The sequence below is a fragment of the Trachurus japonicus genome, chromosome 23 (genome assembly GCF_045865225.1).
Source record: "Trachurus japonicus isolate A0001 chromosome 23, Traja_1.0".
NCBI classification, from domain to species: Eukaryota; Metazoa; Chordata; class Actinopteri; order Carangiformes; family Carangidae; genus Trachurus; species Trachurus japonicus.
Genome location: NC_140929.1, coordinates 687273 through 705709, shown reverse-complemented (window position 1 = coordinate 705709; position 18437 = coordinate 687273). Strand labels below are relative to the sequence as shown.

The window sequence follows — 18437 nt, the reverse complement described above, 5'->3', positions numbered from 1 at the left end:
CTCACTATGTGCTATCAAATAAAAAAGGAAAAAAATATACTAAAAAAAAACAAAACAAAACAAAAAAAACATTTCAATCAAAGAAAAAAAAGAGCTCGAATGCAAAAAAAAATGAAAAATGTATTCGAACACTTTTTTTATTTGATTGAAAAGGTTTTTTTTTTGATTGCGGTGAGTTATTACTTGCTTGAAAATATATATTTTTGGATTAAAGTCATTAGTCTTTTTTGTATTTGGGCCATATTATGGGTATTTGTGTCTTTATTATTCAATCAAAAAAAAGCAGAAGTCAGCGATCCGGTGGTTTTGTCTAACTTCCTGTCAGCCGATGGAGTTAGCAGCCCCCGCCCTCGTCATGGATCTATTGGTCCTCGTCCCTACGTCACCACATTCAGGCGCATCCCTTGGCTGCACACACAGAGAGGACTGCCCCTTTATGCCGTTCTCTCTCCTCATTGGATAAAGGTTGTAGGATACAAGGAAAGTTTTCTCCTGGGCTCAGAGCAGAGCAGAGTGACTGACAGACCCGTGTTTCAGACCAAACACTCTATAGAAGTGATTGCTGTCGGAAGATACAACTATTTAAGACTTAGATTAACACAAATATATCGCTTACTTCTGCTTTAAACAAAAAATATATTTTCAATCAAATAATAACTCACTTTAATCACAAAAAAAAAACCTTTTCAATCAAAGAAAAAAGGGATCAAACACTTTTTTTTGATTGAAGTGAAGTTTGTTTTGATTGAAAATATATTTTTTGTTTAAATCAACTTTTTTTTTTTTTTTAATTGAATAATAAAGAGGGAAACGTAGCTCCATACGCTTGTTTTTAAATCAGTTAACGAGTCTGAGGGAGTTTTAACTCATTAAAAACTGATCAGTTATTGATTCATTATCGGTGAACAAACACAGAACTGATGTTTTCTTTTATACATTTTACGTTTTTATCCCTTTAAAAGTAAATAAATCTGTCGTTTCTCATCGATCTGGGGACAAATATTGATAATATTACTGATATTACTGACTGATAAATAACTTCCTCATCAAGGCCTCGGACTGACGACCAAACACCCGGTGGAGGAGGAGGAGGAGGAAGAGGAGGAGGAGTCAGTGGGACCGGTGGGATGGATCGTGGTCGTCGTGGCGACCAGGTGGGAGGAGGAGTTAAAGCTGAGTGACGTCGTTGAGTTCATCACACCTCAGTATTTACACAGCGTCTGTACAAACACAGCGGAGCAGCGGAGACTTCAGCCCCTCAGACCTTCAGCCCCTCAGACCCCCCTCCAGGGTCAGGGTCCCAAACCTGGGGGGGGGGGGGAGAGAGTAAATATACTTTATATTTTCATTTTATTTGTATACAGGGTTCCTACAGCTTAAGCCAAGTTAAATTTAAGACTTTTAACAGGGTTCCTACACATTTGAAATTTCCAGATTCCATACTTTTTCCAGACCCTAATTTCCAGACTTCTCGGTTAAAAAAAATCAAATTATTTGTGATATTTGAGGAAATAGATGTGCATAATACAAAAAAAGCATGCAATTAATCATTTGTTTCTGAACGTGTATGCCATTATGTAACCAAGTCATTTCCTGGAGATTGTAGCTATAGGTATAATAGCACATACAAAATAATGAACCCAAATAACTTCAGATGAGACCAAACCCAGATAAGTATTAAGATAAATATATTTCCATACAATAGTTTCTATTTTCCATACTTTTCCAGACCTGGAAATTTATAAAAACAAATTCCAAACTTTTTCATACTTTCCATACATGCGTAGGAACCCTGTTTTAAAGACTTTTTTAAAGCCACTTGAAATGAAATTTAAGACCGACTTCATAATAAATCTATTACATAGGGTTATAGGGACAATTTGACCCACTTTCCTATGTGATCCAAGGTAAAGTGACTGCTACATGAACATTGGATTGTGTCTCTTTCCAGCTGTCCTTTCAAAATAAATGTCTCTTTCCAGCTGTCCTTTCAAAATAAATGCATAAAAAGTCTGGAAAAAAAAAAAAAACACTGACTCGGGAGATTTAGCGTTGACAGCCGCCACTAACTTCTCTATGTCGAAATGTTAACAATTATTTTGAGATTTGAGACTAATTACAACCATAAAATACCACTAACCAAGTGTTAACATTTTTAAGACTTTTGAGAAATTGATTTAAGACATTTTAATGCCAATTAAGGCCTTGTTTTTAGATGAATGAATTCAATGCCTTTTAAGACTTTTTAAGGATCCGTAAGAACCCTGTTTATATATATATTTGATTCTGTGAGTTGTATTTGTTTTGTTTCATTGATTCTTGAAGCTTTGGCCACATCGTCCTCGAACTACACACGCACATCTTGTGTATCCATTGCTGTATGTCCGTTATGTTGTTTGTCTTGTGTTTCACAATAAAAAATAAAAATAAAAATAAAAAATTAGCGGGTTGACGCGGGTCTGGCGTTCCCACTGCAAGCCGATCGGAGCCGAGCCGATTGAAGGCGATTTTAACCTGTCGCTTGTCGAGACGTTTGACCCGCGTCGACACGGCTCGGTGCCGTTCACACTAGGGCTGGGTATTGTTGAGAATCTCACGATTCGATTCGATTTCGATTCATTAGGTCACGATTCGATTCGATATCGATTCGATTCGATATTGATTGAAATGCTTCGATATCGATTCAGTATCAAGCAGAAATACACAAATAAGAGTACCAGATTTTTTTTTTTTTAATAATTATTTGTTTAGTTTCATGCCTTATGAACAGCCATAGTATAACTCATAGCATAACAAAATATGACACTGCTTTAACACTGAACTACAGTGCAGCTAAATTTAAATTAGGCTATGTGATACTTTCCTCTTGGAAAATAACTCATAACATTTTGAGTAATAAAACAATACAAAACAATATTATTAATAATAGTTGACTGCACAACTGAAAATATTGTAGCGACCCCGCAGTAATGTTCTTGTTATGATGTTTAAGTTCTGTGATTTCTGACTGACTGTCAATGTGTATGGTACGGGCAGGTGGGATGAGAAACTGAGGGGCTGGGGTGAGTGTGAGGAAGACAGAGTCCTGTCTGTGTGTAGGTGAGTGAGTGAGGAGGAGCAGGGGAAGAAGTGAGAGCAGCTGTCAGATAAGTTTGTGTTATGTGGTTGACTTGTCGTCGGGTCTGACGCTACAATATCAATAACAACGTGTGCTTATCACAAGGGGGCAGTTGTCGGTCTGAGAAGTGAAGCTCACTTCCGCGTTCAACAAACTGCAATCCCCTCGAATTCCTCTGGTGGCTGGTACCAGAAAGCAGAATTCTTCATAGACCCCCATGTTAAAATCGCTGACTTTACGTCCTCAATAAACATGATCAAAGCCTGGTACCATTACGTTTTTTGGTCTCAACCGATAGTTTCTACCCCCGCACACAATTGCAATTGCTTGAGCACCGGAGCACCCACGGAATCGGCGCCTATAAATACAAAATGAATCCACACGTCTGCTTTCAGGTTTGAAGGTGCTGGCTTAACGCTGCTGCTGCTGCTACTCACTCCCATATTGTTATGGTTTGGTCTAGTGCGGCCCCCGTCCGTACAGCGCGAATCACACGAGGGTGTTGCTCGCAGCGCCCCCACTGGCCAGGGGCTTGAATCGATTCAGAAGATTGCTGAATCGATATTGAATTGCAGAGAAAAGAATTGCAATGCATTGCTGAATCGATATTTTTACCCAGCCCTATTTCACACTGCCACCAAAAGACGATTGTTAGCGGGTTTAAACAGGTTTTTTGACCAGTGGGAAAGGGGTTTTAGAGACGTGGTTACGGAGCGTTCAGAGAGAAGCTGGTTGGTGGAGGACAGCTCCTGTTGAGCAGCTCTGCAGACGTTGTTCTGAGATGAGCTTCAGCTTCAACATCAACACAACACATCTCCACTAGAGAGACTGAACCCCGTGACCTCTGACCTCTCCAGGAAGTGGTTGTTCTCTGCCAGCTCCTTGACCACACCCTCCATCTCCTCCTTCAGCTTCTTCATCCTGGAGACCAACACAGACCCATCATCATCAGTCATATTACACTCATTTAGATTAGATTAGAAGAACTTTATTCATCCCACAATGAGGAATTTTAGTTGCTACATCGGCCAAGTTAAAAAAGAAAGAAAGAAAGTAGAGAGGGCTAAAAAACAAAAAACAAAAAGACAAACACAACACAGCTCAACAGTCAGAAAATATAGACACAATAAAACAATAAAACAATAAAACAATAAAACAAATCAACCTTCAACCAGGCAATGTGCAAAACAAGTACTGAGGATATAGCCTGATATAAAAGTACTGATATGTAAAGTGACTACTGTATGGTGTAAAAATATTGCAACGTAAGTGACAATGATATAAATATACTGTAAGTATAAATAATATAAATACTACTACTGCAGGTGTGCATGGGGGATTAATAAAGTTTTATTCTATTCTATTCTATTCTATTCTATTCCATTCTATTCTATAAGAACATTGTGATGTAAAGTGACCATTATCAAACTAAAAGTACTGGAGATTTATCCTCTCATTTCAGACTGTAGTATTATTTGGACGAGTATTTACAAGAACAAGCTCAACTGCTTCTTTACTTTACAACAATATGCACCGACAATTAAAGGTAACGAACCTACTGCTATGACTATAGGGATTAAGGTAATGGGCCAATTTGACCAAATATTGAACTATCCCTTTAATGTTTTCCCATTATTTTTATGTTAAGTGTTTGTCTCTAGCAGACCAGAGCCCTCTGGGGTTAGTTTGGTTTCTCCTGCACATCTGTGACACGTTGTATCTAGTCTATAAACTGTGTGTTTTTATAATAAATCCTCATCACAGACTCTGGTTCTTGTGTTGCTGCACCTCCATCTCATCCATCCATCCCTGACAGTTTTTTATTGAGCACTGTAGCACTTTATTACACTGTATTATATGTGGTTTTGTTGTGTTAATAGCACAACTTCATTAAGAAACTCTGTTCTGGTCTTTGCATTGTTGCATCTTCATCCATTTTATCCATCATAAACAGTCCATCTCACCTAAATCTACTAAATTGCACTTTACTCCTTGTTTCTGTTTTTGTTTTATAATAGTGTCATGTAGGGATGTCACGATTACTTGTTTTCACAATTAATCGCGGTATTAAACGCCACAATTATTTAATCGTAAAGATTCCTAAATACCGTCACTTTCACAAAAATTTGATGTTGGAACCTTATCGGCAGATGTGGCGCAAAACTAAAGGTAAATGCTCAGATTCTGGTCCATTTAACTAACGTAACAGTGAATTAGTAGGAATTTAAATGTTAGTGTGTCATTTTTAATTGGAAAAAAAAAAGCAAAACAAAACAAAAAACGATTAAAATAAACGCAAACATTTGGTCTAGATGACAATTTATGACCTGAATATTTCAAACACTTCCCCTGGGGATTAATAATTGGTCATATATTAATAGATACTTGAAATATTTTGTGTAAACAATGAGTAATGTAGTTATATTTTGACTATATTTGATTTTACACATTCATATTGTACCAAGAAAATGTATAATCGGGACATCCCTACTGTCATGTTAATTGTCTCTCTCTGTAGTTTTTATGTCTGTTGGTTTATGTGTGTGTTTTTCCTGTTTTATGAATCATGTTGTCATGTCCTTGTGTTTATTTTAACAGCTTTTACCACCTCACCAGGAGGACTACAGCCTGAAACACTGGCACCTTTACATTTATTATGTTCATTAATGTGCATTGTCCTCCTTAAATAAATAAATAAATAAATAAATGAATAAGTAAAAGAGACTGACCCCAGCGTCATCTCCACCAGCGTGTTCTGGCTCAGGTAGGCCTGAGGCTTCATCCCACTGGACACCAGAGGAAGAACCTTCTGAGGCAGATGTTCCTGCAGCTGGACACAACATGAAAACATGAAAACATCTGTAACACCCTTTAATAAAGAACTAATTCTTCTATTCAACAGGTAACGTCCCCAAAAAATGTTAAATCTGATAATAGGGGTGTGATGATACACTCAGCTCACGAGAACGAGACGAGATTTTAATAAAACTACAACGACTAAATCTCTGACTGGACCAACAGACTTTTATTTAACCGAGCTGCACGTGCATTTGGAAATGTTTTATTATAACTCTTTACATGCGTGATGTCAGCATGAGCTTTAAATAAATGTCTTCTTCCACAAATTGAAACTAAAACTAAAACTTATAAAAGTTTTAATGTGTGAAAAAAATGAATAGCCTACAATTAAATATTCCTTTATTTTTTTTAAGTGCAAACAATGTTATTTGCAGTGCTTCCTCTAGGATTTTTTTTAAGTAGTGGCAAAAAAAAAAAAATCTCACGAGACAGATTTTTAACGTGACGAGAAATATCGTTGAGTTTAATCTCGTCACACGCCTATCGGATAAATATAGTTATAATTCTGGGCAAATACCATATTCACTTCTGCAAATGGAAGAATAAATCTCCCTCAACACTGGTTTAACAATGAGCTAAACCAGTTTTACATCAAGGACCCGAAACTAACACAAACTAGACCACGGACCCACATTTGTCAAAATGTTGAAACAAACACCAGAGAGAGATATATATAAATATTAGTTACGAGACAGAAGAACGTTACTTTCTTAGTCAATGTACATTTAAATTAGGGCCAATGGCGTGAATTTTCCGAAAGATTTTGAAGACATTTTTGGAAAACGTTTTTTAACATTTCTGGAAAAAAACATCATATAATTTCTAGAGAAAAGTTGTAAAAGAATTTCTCGAACAAAGGTTTTAAAAATTCTAGAAAAAGGTGGTAAAAATTTGAGAAACAGTGGGGGGGTCCAGACCCCACTTTGAGAACCACTGAGCTAAACAAACACTTCAGTTCTTTAACATTATCAGCACATGAACACGAGAAAATTAATGAAAATGGTGGAAACTGCTTAAGTTGAGTTAAAGTGCCTTGGATTTGTGTTTACTTTTTATTTTATTCTTTTATTTCTTATATACTGTATATATATATTTTTTTAAATTCTGTATAAGCCTTGTAACTTTTATTTTGTCGCCCTATTAAAATAATGGCCTATGTCATTTTTTGACGAAAATTAGTTTTTGGCCTCAATCATCTCCTGATAATGCTGGCCACCTCTCGTAAAAAAAATCTTAATCCTTAGTTGAGAGGATCATGCTTTTTATGCCCTATAAGACAATGGCCTATGTCAAGAGGGTGACTTAGGCCATTTTATTCTTGGCCTAAGTCAAAATGTTTAGATTTTTTAGGATAAAATGTCTGACTTAGGCAATTTAATTTAACTCAGGGTAATTTCAGTTTTGAGTTTGTACTATGGAATGTTAGGGCAGTTTAAGCCAGGTTTAAAGTTGCCTAAGTCACCCGAAAATGTTTGGAAAATGGCCTAAGTCACTTTATTCTTTAATGTCACATGATTAACACACAACGTTCTATGTATGTCAACAGTCATCCACTGTCAAGGCCTTTTTGATTGTAACGATTAATAAATATCATATGCTCTGAATTTGGTGAAGTTTTTTGTGTTTTCCCAAAAACTTGAAAAAATGACTTTTAGGGTGTAGTTTAATAGGGTGACGATTTATGGAAATCAATGCCTTGTAAGAAAAAAAAAAAAGAATGCAATATACATTCCTATTGAGCCTTTGTAAGTGTTTGAATTGACAATAAAGTTAGAAAGAGAGGATTGTGGGTAACCTTGATGGCTCGCTCCATCAACATGGTGACGTCCTTCTCGATGCTGATGAGCTGAGCCGACAGGTTGAGCAGCTGCTTCCTCACGTGGTGCACCTTCCTGCACACACACACACACACACACACACACACACACACACACTGGTCACACCGTCGCCTAGCAACAGCAGTCTGAAGAAGATGAAGAAGATGATGAAGAAGATGATGAAGGCTTCACCTCATCCACTCTTCGCTCTTGGAGATGAACAGACGATACTTCATGGCGCATTCCTCGGTGAACAGAGAGCGAGCTTTACTGGCGTGAAGGACCAGCTTCTGTCTGCCTCGCACACGCACACGCACACGCACACGCACACACACACACACAGAGACACACACACACACAGAGACACACACACACACACAGAGACACACACACACACACAGGAAGTCAGGATTTCAGAATAAAAGTTGGCATAGAGTAGCTGAAGTGCATGGTCGCAGTTACTATTACTTATTGCAGTGGTTCCCAAACGGTGTGCCGCGGCACACTGGTGTGCCGTGAGGCAAGTCCAGGTGTGCCGTGGGATTTTGTGACAACCATACATTATTATTGCAATATACAACTACACAAAAAAATAATTATTTTTAATTTACTATCAGTACTTTGTATGCGCTCATTTCATAATACAGAGGCAAACTCTATACCTAAAAACAATTCTTAAAAAAAAAATCCTCAGAGAGAACCCCATATTTCGCACAATATGTTTCAATGCTGATCAATCTGTAGGACCATGGACGGTTATTGTGACCTGTGTGGTTTAAATGGTTGTATTGCTGCTTTGATGAAGCCTAATTTGATAAAGTTTCAAATTAATCTTTGAAATATTTCGTTAATAAATATGATTTTGTGAGTAATGTAGCCTAGTTTTCTTTGTCACATTTTATTTGGCATTATTAAATAATTATGCACATTTACAGATATTTTACATGATATAAGTGATAACACGTGTTATGAAGGCTATTTTGAACAATAGGTGTGCCTTGAGATTTTTACTTGTCCTTTGGTGTGCCTTGGCCACAAAAGGTTTGGGAACCACTGACTTATTGCATAGAGGTCTGGGGGCATGCGTATAAAACAATTACAAAACCAATTTTCATATTACAAAACAGAGCAATAAGGATAATCAACAGGGCCGATTATCGAGACTCAACAAACAAATTTTTCATAAACCTACAGATCTTGAAATTTAATGATCTTGTGGACTATAAAACTGCTCAAATTATGTATAAAGTAAATAATAATAATCTGCTTCCAGAGGATGTTTCAGACCCGAACCAGTAGATATGAACTAAGAGGGACTCATGTGTTTACAAAAGCAAAAGTACGAACAAATGTGAAACAGAGATGTATTAATCAATTACAGGAGTCAATCAATGGAATAATCTAGAATTAGAAATCAAACTGTGCAACACAGTTAATAGATTCAAAAAGTTATTTAAAAATAATATTATTAATAAATATAAAACTGATTTATAAATACCAGTGTGCTTATAAACTGCTGTATGTAGAATATGCAGGGTTTTGTTTCTTTTCTTTTTGTTGTTGCTCTGTAAAAAATGTTTAAATTGAGTGAACAGAAAATGTTAATTTAAGAAGGGTAAAGGCAAAATAAGCTGATGCTTCAGCCTCTTACACCTTTTCGGTCAAAGTAAATTGTTTTGCTTGTTGTGTTTTTGTTCTGATTTGTTTTGTTTTGTATTTATACCTTTATATTTGCCTATTGTATTTGTTTTTATGAGACCGAAATAAACACACTGAACTAAACTACTTCAGACAGTCGATGCTTATTATATGATCCATTTTAGCGATGTCACGATTATAGATTTTCTTGGTACGATTATTGTCAGAGAAATAATCACGGTATTATCACGATTATTATGCATCAATACATTTCACAACACCATGAATGTGTAAAATCAAATATAGTCAAAATATAATGACATTACTAATGTCTTAATATAATATAGGACCAGTTATCAATCCCCCCGGAGGAAGTGTTTGAAATATTTAAGTCATTGTCATCTTCACCAAATGTTTATTTTAATCACACGCTAACATTTAAATTCTCACCAATTCAGTTTTACGTTAGATAAATGGACCAGTATCTGTGCATTTTCCTTTACTTTGGCGCCACATCTGCTGATACGCTTCAGACTAGGGATGTCACGATTATAGATTTTCTTTGTACGATTATTGTCGGAGAAATAATCACGGTATTACGATTATCACGATTATTCTGCATTAATTCATTTACATCAATGAATGTGTAAAATATAATTACAATACTAATTATTTATACTAAATATTTGAAGTCTCTGCTATTAATATATAACCATTAACCAATTATTAATCCTCCAGGGGAAGTGAAATAAACCAAAAGTTTAACAAATTACTGGCTAACATTTAAATTCCTACCAATCGTATGTTATGTTAGGTAAATGGACCAGTATTTCTTACATTTTCCTTTACTTTGGCGCCACATCTGCTGATACGCTTCAGACATAGTGACAGTATATAGGAATCTGTACGATCAATTAATTGTGGCGTTTAATACTGCGATTAATTGTGAAAACAAGTAATCGTGACATCCCTGATCTATTTATTTTTATTCATTTACTTTGCGGTTGTAGCTACTCAAGGTATTGAAGCATTGAATGGAATCTGAGTAGAGACATGGTGACGTCTGTCTGTGTTGTCTGTTAAATGTCTGTCAGATGTTTTTCTGTGGTTTGTTCATTATTAGGGGTCGGTGTTTCTTATGTATATATGTGAAATGTGTATGTGTATGTTGTGTGTATAAAAGAAAGAATAAAAGTCCAGTAGAAACAGTGAAATCCTCTGATCCGTCGACTCACTTGTCAAACTTGTGGATCTGCTCCTCGTTGTAGGGAAGACCTGAACCAGGAGGAACGAGGAGAGACAGTCAGGACGTTCACACGACAGAGGAATAAAAATAATTATGTCTTTAATCCGTCTCTAACTGGACGACTGAAGTTCATCTAAAGGTGCCAGTCCAATTGGAAACTGGTTTTCTTCTGCATGAAAGCTGAGAACTCTAAGTTATTTACTCAGTGACAGAAAAGTCAACAGGACAAGAGTCTGTATAACAGTTTTCCTCAGTTGTAAAACACTGAATCATACTGTCAGAACCAAACGCTCAGTGCCTGAACTCATTTATTAAACTGAACCCTTTTGTCAGAACCTTAAGCACTTTTCACCTCGTTAGACACTAAAACACACTGTGCACTGTGATGCACTTGTGTTGCATAGCTAATAGTAAAGCACAGGCAGCAAAAGAGAAACTCTATAAACCAAGAATCAGGGAATTTAAGAGGGATGTAAGAGATTATATATGTAAGTCTAGGCAAAACATTCATTTTCAAAAGTTCAGCCCTGCCCCATAAAGACAGTGGTAAGCTGGACCATCTCTCAAGGTCATCTTTTACTGTACGCAGGACAGATGGGCCATTCAAACTAAATATCTCTGTAACTGGGGCTTTAATAGTAATTCCTAAATATTTCATTCCTTTTAACTGCCACAAAAACGGTACATCCCCAAGATCAGACTTGAATGTGTTAGAATTAAGAGGTATCACCTCACTTTTTTTCCAATTTATTTTGTACCCTGAAAAACCACCAAAAGTATTAACCAAGTTTAAAACAGCAGGTAAGGAAGACCTTGGTCTGCACAATGTCAGTAGAATATCATCAGCGTACAAGCCCAGTTTATAATCATAATCAAATAAATTAACACCATGTATGTCTGAACAAGCGCGAATTGCACAGGCCAGGGGTTCCAGGGAAATGACAAAAAGAAGAGGGCTGACCGGACATCCCTGCCTCACTCCACGTTGCAGGGGGAAAAAATCAGAAATAAGGCCATTCATTTTGACAGCTGAGATTGGATTACAATAAAGGGCCTTAACCCAACTGATAAACCTCGGACCAAAACCAAACTTTTCAAAAGAATAAAAAAGGTAAGGCCATTCAATTCTGTCGAAGGCCTTCTCTGCATCAAGTGATGCAGCTATTGCAGGCTCATTAAGAGAATCAGCGCCCAGCAAAACATGAAAAAGCCTGCGCATATTGTTAGCAGCTAGGCGGCCCGGAATAAAACCAGCTTGGTCTAGCAAAAGAGAAACTCAGTTAAAGCACAGGAGTCTGAACTTCAACACAGCAGCTCACAACTGATCACACTTCAGGTTAATGATGTGTAGAAACCAGTATGAGGTCCTGTGTCTTGACCCAAGATGCTGGAGATGAATAATTGAACCGTAGATACTGTATGATGCACTTTTGTAGTTGTAATGTGATTTTTATTTTTTACTACAAGTGCTAAACAGTTTTGTTTTGCAAAAAGCATTTCCCTGTTCTGAACACTAAAGATTATTTCTACAGCTTTATGATCCTATCATTGCGTAATGACTCGGGGTCTGATCGGGGTCTGATCTGACAACAGTGTTGTGTGTCGGTTTGGAGCAGTTTGAACTGTTTTGGTTTTTGCAGGAAGAGTCAGAGGTTTTATGAATGTACTTTGAAAATTGTGTTTTGTGTTTAGAGTTTAGAAGAAAAGGATGGAAGGTTTCAACAAACGTGTCTTCACAACGAGACTCATCGACTGAACGACTCCCATCTCCTGGTGTTGAGAAGGAGACGCTGAGCTGAGACTGAAACACAGTGACATGAACCGTGTGTGTGTGTGTGTGTGTGTGTGTGTGTGTGTGTGTGTGTGTGTGTGTGTGTGTGTGTGACTCACGTCTCTCTGCTTTGTCCTTCTTGAACTGTTGGTAAATGGCCGTGATGGCGTCCAGCAGAACTTTGATCTTCTCCACACTGCACACACACACACACACACAACAGTTGTTACTAGGATGGGACTTTTTGTCGACAAAACGACCGACATTCGACACACGCTCCCCTTGACAAAAAAAACCAGAGTGTTGACATGTGGAGGGGGCTTGAGGGGCTTGTGGGATTTCCATGTGTAAACTGCATTTTGTCTTTATAATATTTCCTATTCAAATAAACAGCAGAAAGTGCCACTTTTCCCCTGATGAAATACAATATTTTAAATAAAACAAATCCACTTTTTCTAAATGGGATAGGCTAGCTACTTGACCCTCATTCTACTGAAACCACAATAAACCACAACAAAAGCACGTGCAGCCCCCCCCCCCCCACCCCCCCCCACCCCCGCATATCTGCTGCTGCTGCTGTTAAAAAAAAAGGGCCGATCATGTTTTTTGGGCCTGTCCAAAAATCCAGTTATTTTAGAAGGAGGTTTCAACTGAGATAAATAAAGTAATAGGGGTGGATTTAGATTTTTCTTTTGTTATTTTATATCTCGGTAAAATTCAGAAAACAGTCTTGCATAATAAGGACAGGTACTTGTTGAAGATTCTTCTGGCTGGTGGTAGGAATTAAAGCCATAACCAGAAGGTGGTTGCAACTAGATCCTCCAACACTGATCCAGTGGCACGGGATCATTCACGAAATTCACTGTATGAAGAGACTTTTACTTTTGTTTTAAGACTTCAGTTGGAGAAATGTATGGAACGCTGGGAAAAATGGATCGAATATGCACCTTGAATAGTGTGACATTTGACTATGATGTATGCGTATGTATGTGTATGTATGTATGTGTAATAGAATATTTTAATTTTAACTGGACCACCCATGATGATCTCATGTTCTTTGTTCATGTAGATCAGGGGTCTCAAACTCATTTTAGTTCAGGGGCCACAAACGGCACAAATTGATCTCAAGTGGGCCGGACCAGTAAAATAATAACTTGATAGTCTATAAATAAAAATAGTTTTAATACATTATTGAGAAGTTTACAGTTAACGAACCATCCTGTTGCAAAACATTTATGAACATCCTGAAATTTCTTGATAAAGATATGTGCAATTTCAAATTTTTCCACTTGACAAATTCATCCTGAGGGCCGGCTTGGACCCTCTGCCGGGCCGGTTTTGGTCCGCGGGCCGCATGTTTGACACCCCTGATGTAGATAAATAAAAAGTCGAAAAAAAAAAAGAAAAAAAAAAGGGCCGACAATTCGACAAAAAGTCGACACATGGGCCTCGACAATCGATTTTCCAAATCCCGTGTCGTTCAAATCCCTAGTTGTTACACACACACACACACACACACAGAAGGTTCACAGTCTGTCAACACACACTTACACACACACACACACACACACACACACACACACACACACACACACACACACACACACAGAGAGCCTTACTTCCTGTCCTTGGGGTGTGTCCCTACTTGCTGCGTCCAGCTGTCCGTCAGCAGCCCCCCCTGCAGGAACTTACTCTTCACGTCCTGACTCGTCCTCTCCATCGGCTCCAGGGACCCGGAGATCTGTGACGTCACAGCATGACGTCATCATGACATCATCATGACGTCATCATGACATCACAGCACAATAAGCCGGTGCAGATTCTCATTTGTCCAGGTCATATGCTGCGTTCAAGACAACCCGGAAGTCGGGAAAAAACGAGCTCCGAGTTGTAAAAAACGAATTGAACGGCGTCGAACTCGGAAATTACAGGTCGGGAACTCGGGGTATCATATCAGAGCCCCGACTTTCTGACTTGACGTCACGACAACATCACAACATGGCGTCATGCCCTCGTCTGAAACGGTTAGAATTTAGACATTTGAAGTTATTTGTTGAGGTTTTAAAGGGATAGTTCACCCTAGAATGATATTTCGCTCCTTATCTCCTCCCCCTCATGTTGACTAAGGGCTGGAAGAAGTTTCAGATTCCTCCGTCCCTTCTCTGAGTTACAGGGGGTCTCGGCATAGCAGTGCATGTCCATATAACGGTTGCAAAGGGACACCAGAGCTCTTCGTAAAAAAACACACACAAAAAAACATCCAAATACCTCCATGATGCTCGTATGTAATGTCCGTCTTGTGCTGAAGCCCCAAATTGCGTAATTGTCCCGAAAAAAATTAAATAAGTCTATATTTTAAGCTTGTTTGTAGCGGAAGCTTCTCGAAGCTCCTCTTCCTGGTCCGTCCAAATCTCGCGTGATTTGCAGTAACCGCACTGACGCATGCTGACGCCGGCGCAAATCACGCGAGATTTGGACGGACCAGGAAGAGGAGCTTCGAGAAGCTTCCGCTACAAACAAGCTTAAAATATAGACTTATTTAATTTTTTTCGGGACAATTACGCAATTTGGGGCTTCAGCACAAGACGGACATTACATACGAGCATCATGGAGGTATTTGGATGTTTTTTTGTGTGTGTTTTTTTACGAAGAGCTCCGGTGCCCCTTTACAACCGTTATATGGACATGCACTGCTACGCCGAGACCCCCTGTAACTCAGAGAAGGGACGGAGGACTCTGAGACTTCTTCCAGCCCTTAGTCAACATGAGGGTGAGTAGATAATGAGCGAAATATCATTCTAGGGTGAACTATCCCTTTAATGCATATTTTTGTGTATTATTGCAGTAGCCTGTATGAAATACGTTTATATGAAGCTGTGATTGTTGTATGATGTGAAATTGTGTTTCCTCGTATGTGATGAAATAAGGTTTAACTGTTATCAAGGCTGTAACATTATATGTGCACTCATCTGCAGCGTCTCCTCTCCTCCAGAATAAACATCATTTACTGCTGCATTGATTTTTCATATTCAGCGATGAGCCACAATATGCCAAACTTCCTTCAGGTATCCATGGTTTTTTTCTCCCGAGTTCCTGCAGCGTGAACGCAATGATGTCGGAAGTCGGAAATTTCCAAGTTGGGAATCCCGACCTCCGAGTTGTAATGAACGCAGCATAAGCCTCTGCTTATTCTCATTTGTCCAGGTCATAGTATCTCAAAGGAGGTTTCAATCGAATGCAACTGGACTTGGTTATTTGTCTATTGAGATCACAGCACAAGTTCATCTTCAGAAACAATTAAAGTAATCACAGGGTTCACTTAAAGGAATAGTTCACCAAAAAATGAAATTGCCTCCCCCTCATGCTGATGAATACTCCAGAGTAGTTTTTTATTCCTCAAAGTGCATCTGGAGACCCGGGAGGCCGGTTCCTAGTCCAACCAATTAGCGGGTCGACGTGGGCTAACAATCGGCATTTGGCCCCTTTCCCATTGACCAAAATCCGCTGGAGGATCGGACAGACCATAAACCAGTCGCTCCGCTCTCATCCGCGGTGCAAGAAACACCGTGTCCTGCCACAGCCGCCGCCGCGGAGTGTTGAGGTCTGTCCACTCTGAGTCAGATGAGGCGTCTGGCTGACCTGGAGCACCAGGACCGCGGAGGACAGAGAGTCTGCCGCGGCCGCAACGACATCACAACACGTCAGTTAAACAGACGGTCGCTTCTTTTTGTTTTTCAATCGTTTTTGGTCGGTGTTGTTTGATGTTTTGATCCCATGGATGTAATAGATCCATGTTTGATCCCAGTCTCGAATTAGCGGGTTGACCCGGGTCTGGCGTTCCCACTGAGAGCCGATCGGAGCCGATTTTAACCCGCGTCGCTTGCCGAGTCGTTTGACCTGGGTCGGTGCCTTTCCCACTGACACCAAAAGCCGATTGTTAGCGGGTTTAAACAGGTTTTTTGACCAGTGGGAAAGGAGTTAGAGAGTGTCCTGAAGGGAGATAGTCCAGAGTTTACTGGAAACTACGACATTTAGGACATTTTTACAGCCTCAACAGTCCTGGATTGAATTTGCCTGGGATGCGTGAACGTCAAAGTGCAATACAGGACTGTTTAGGCTGTAATAATGTCCTAAATCAATCAAATAATTCCGTTCAAAGTGCTTTACATTTTGATTGAAAAAGAAGTGAAACAAAAACAATAAAATATAGCAATAGTAAAAAATAAAATAAAAACACAATAAAATATGATAAAATATTAAAAAAAAAAAATATATATATATATATATATATATATATTTTTTTTTTTTTTTTTAATAAAATAGAATAAAATGCAGGATAGAAATATGACAAAGTATAAAAAAACTCAAAAGATAATAAGACAGAGGAAAGTACCATAATAAAATAGAAGAATAAAATAACTATGAGACTATAACATAAAAACCAGATTAAAGAGATGGGTTAAATGTCGTAGTTTCCAGTCAACTCTGGACTATCTCCCTTCAGGACACTTGGATTGCAGCGGACGAGCAGTGTGGAGGAATATTACATGGTTGTTGTGTAGTTTTATGGACGTTTTCGTTGTGTCGGGCCCTATTATTACTCTCATATAAAGTTTTGGTTGGACTAGGAACCGGCCTCCCGGGTCTCCAGATGCACTAATGACTGGATTTCCTATTTTTTGGTGAACTGTTCCTTTAAGCAGCAGCAGGACTCACTCTGAGGATCTTCTTGTGCATGTCACAGATCTCGTCGTACTCAGTCGACAGCATGTTGCCCTGCATCAGCACCTCGAACCTGCAGCAGAAACACACACACACAGCTCACATTGTCTGTCACTGTGTGTGTGTGTGTGTGTGTGTGTGTGTGTGTGTGTGTGTGAGTGTGTGTGTGTGTGTGTGTGAGTGTCAGTGTGTCTGTGTGTGTGTGTGTGAGTCTCACAGCTGCTCGGTTCTCTCCAGGATCTGAGTGCAGTAGTTACACAGGTGGAAAACCTCTGACTTCTTGTGCTGAATCTCACTGTAGTCCTCCTTCATCAGCTCTCTGCAACACACACACACACACACACACACACACAGTGACAGACACACACACACACACACATAGAGACACACACACACCACACACACAGACAGGTTTACAATCAAGAGTTGCTCATTCATAAATACAGATTCATTTCATTCATTTAATTTAATTTAAAGGGATAGTTCACCCAAAATTCAAATTTCCGTCATTATCTCCTCCCCCTCATGTGGACTAAGGGCTGGGAGAAGTTTCAGAGTCCTCCGTGGCTTCTCTGAGTTACAGGGGGTCTCGGCGTAGCAGTGCATGTCCATATGACGGTTGCAAAGGGACACCAACTGTCTTCGTAACAAAAAGACACACCAAAAAACATCCAGATACCTCCATGCTGCTCGTATGTAATGTGCCTCTGGTATTGAATTGATTTGCACAGACACAGGAAGAGCAGTGAACTGAGACACTGGGAGCTTCCGCTACAAACAAGCTTAAAATATTGACTTATTTAATTTTTTCCAGAACAATTTCTCATGTCGGGGCTTCAATACCAGAGGGACATTACATACGAGCAGCATGGAGGTATTTGGATGTTTTTTGGTGTGTCTTTTTGGACGAAGAAAAGTGAGCTCCGTTCTCAACCGTTATATGGACATGCACTGCTGCATGGAAATTTGAATTTTGGGTGAACTATCCCTTTAAAAAGACACAACAACCCAACTCAACAAAGACAATAAGGCTAAGGTTTAGTTTTTAACACAGTGAGACCAGAAGTTATTCATTTAAAATGTTTTATTTTTGAACCAAGAGACAAAACGGAGCAGACCGGCTCCCCAAACTGTCATCAATCCTTTCCAATTTCTCAGTAATTCAGTAATTTGAATGTACATTGACTAGAAAAAGTGCAAATATTTGCATATTTCTGGTGTTTGCTTCAAAATGTTGTCCAATGAGGGTCCGTGGTCTAATTTTTG

General features: G+C 38.8%; 1 protein-coding gene across 2 annotated transcripts in view; it reads right to left on the bottom strand.

The window, feature by feature from the left end:
* Nucleotides 1–824: 824 nt before the first annotated feature.
* tbk1 (TANK-binding kinase 1) overlaps nucleotides 825–18437 on the bottom strand; it is a 36851-nt gene continuing 19238 nt past the window's right edge. For both annotated transcript variants that reach the window (XM_085769420.1, XM_085769421.1), the window contains exons 12-21: nucleotides 17389–17490; nucleotides 17166–17244; nucleotides 14069–14190; nucleotides 12569–12645; nucleotides 10668–10707; nucleotides 7987–8088; nucleotides 7773–7869; nucleotides 5848–5948; nucleotides 3968–4039; nucleotides 825–1306 (exon numbers count right to left, since the gene is read on the bottom strand). In XM_085769420.1, coding sequence (XP_085625546.1) covers nucleotides 1267–1306; nucleotides 3968–4039; nucleotides 5848–5948; nucleotides 7773–7869; nucleotides 7987–8088; nucleotides 10668–10707; nucleotides 12569–12645; nucleotides 14069–14190; nucleotides 17166–17244; nucleotides 17389–17490 — 832 coding nt within the window. In that variant the 3' untranslated portion in view covers nucleotides 825–1266. The remainder of the gene's footprint in view (nucleotides 1307–3967; nucleotides 4040–5847; nucleotides 5949–7772; nucleotides 7870–7986; nucleotides 8089–10667; nucleotides 10708–12568; nucleotides 12646–14068; nucleotides 14191–17165; nucleotides 17245–17388; nucleotides 17491–18437) is intronic.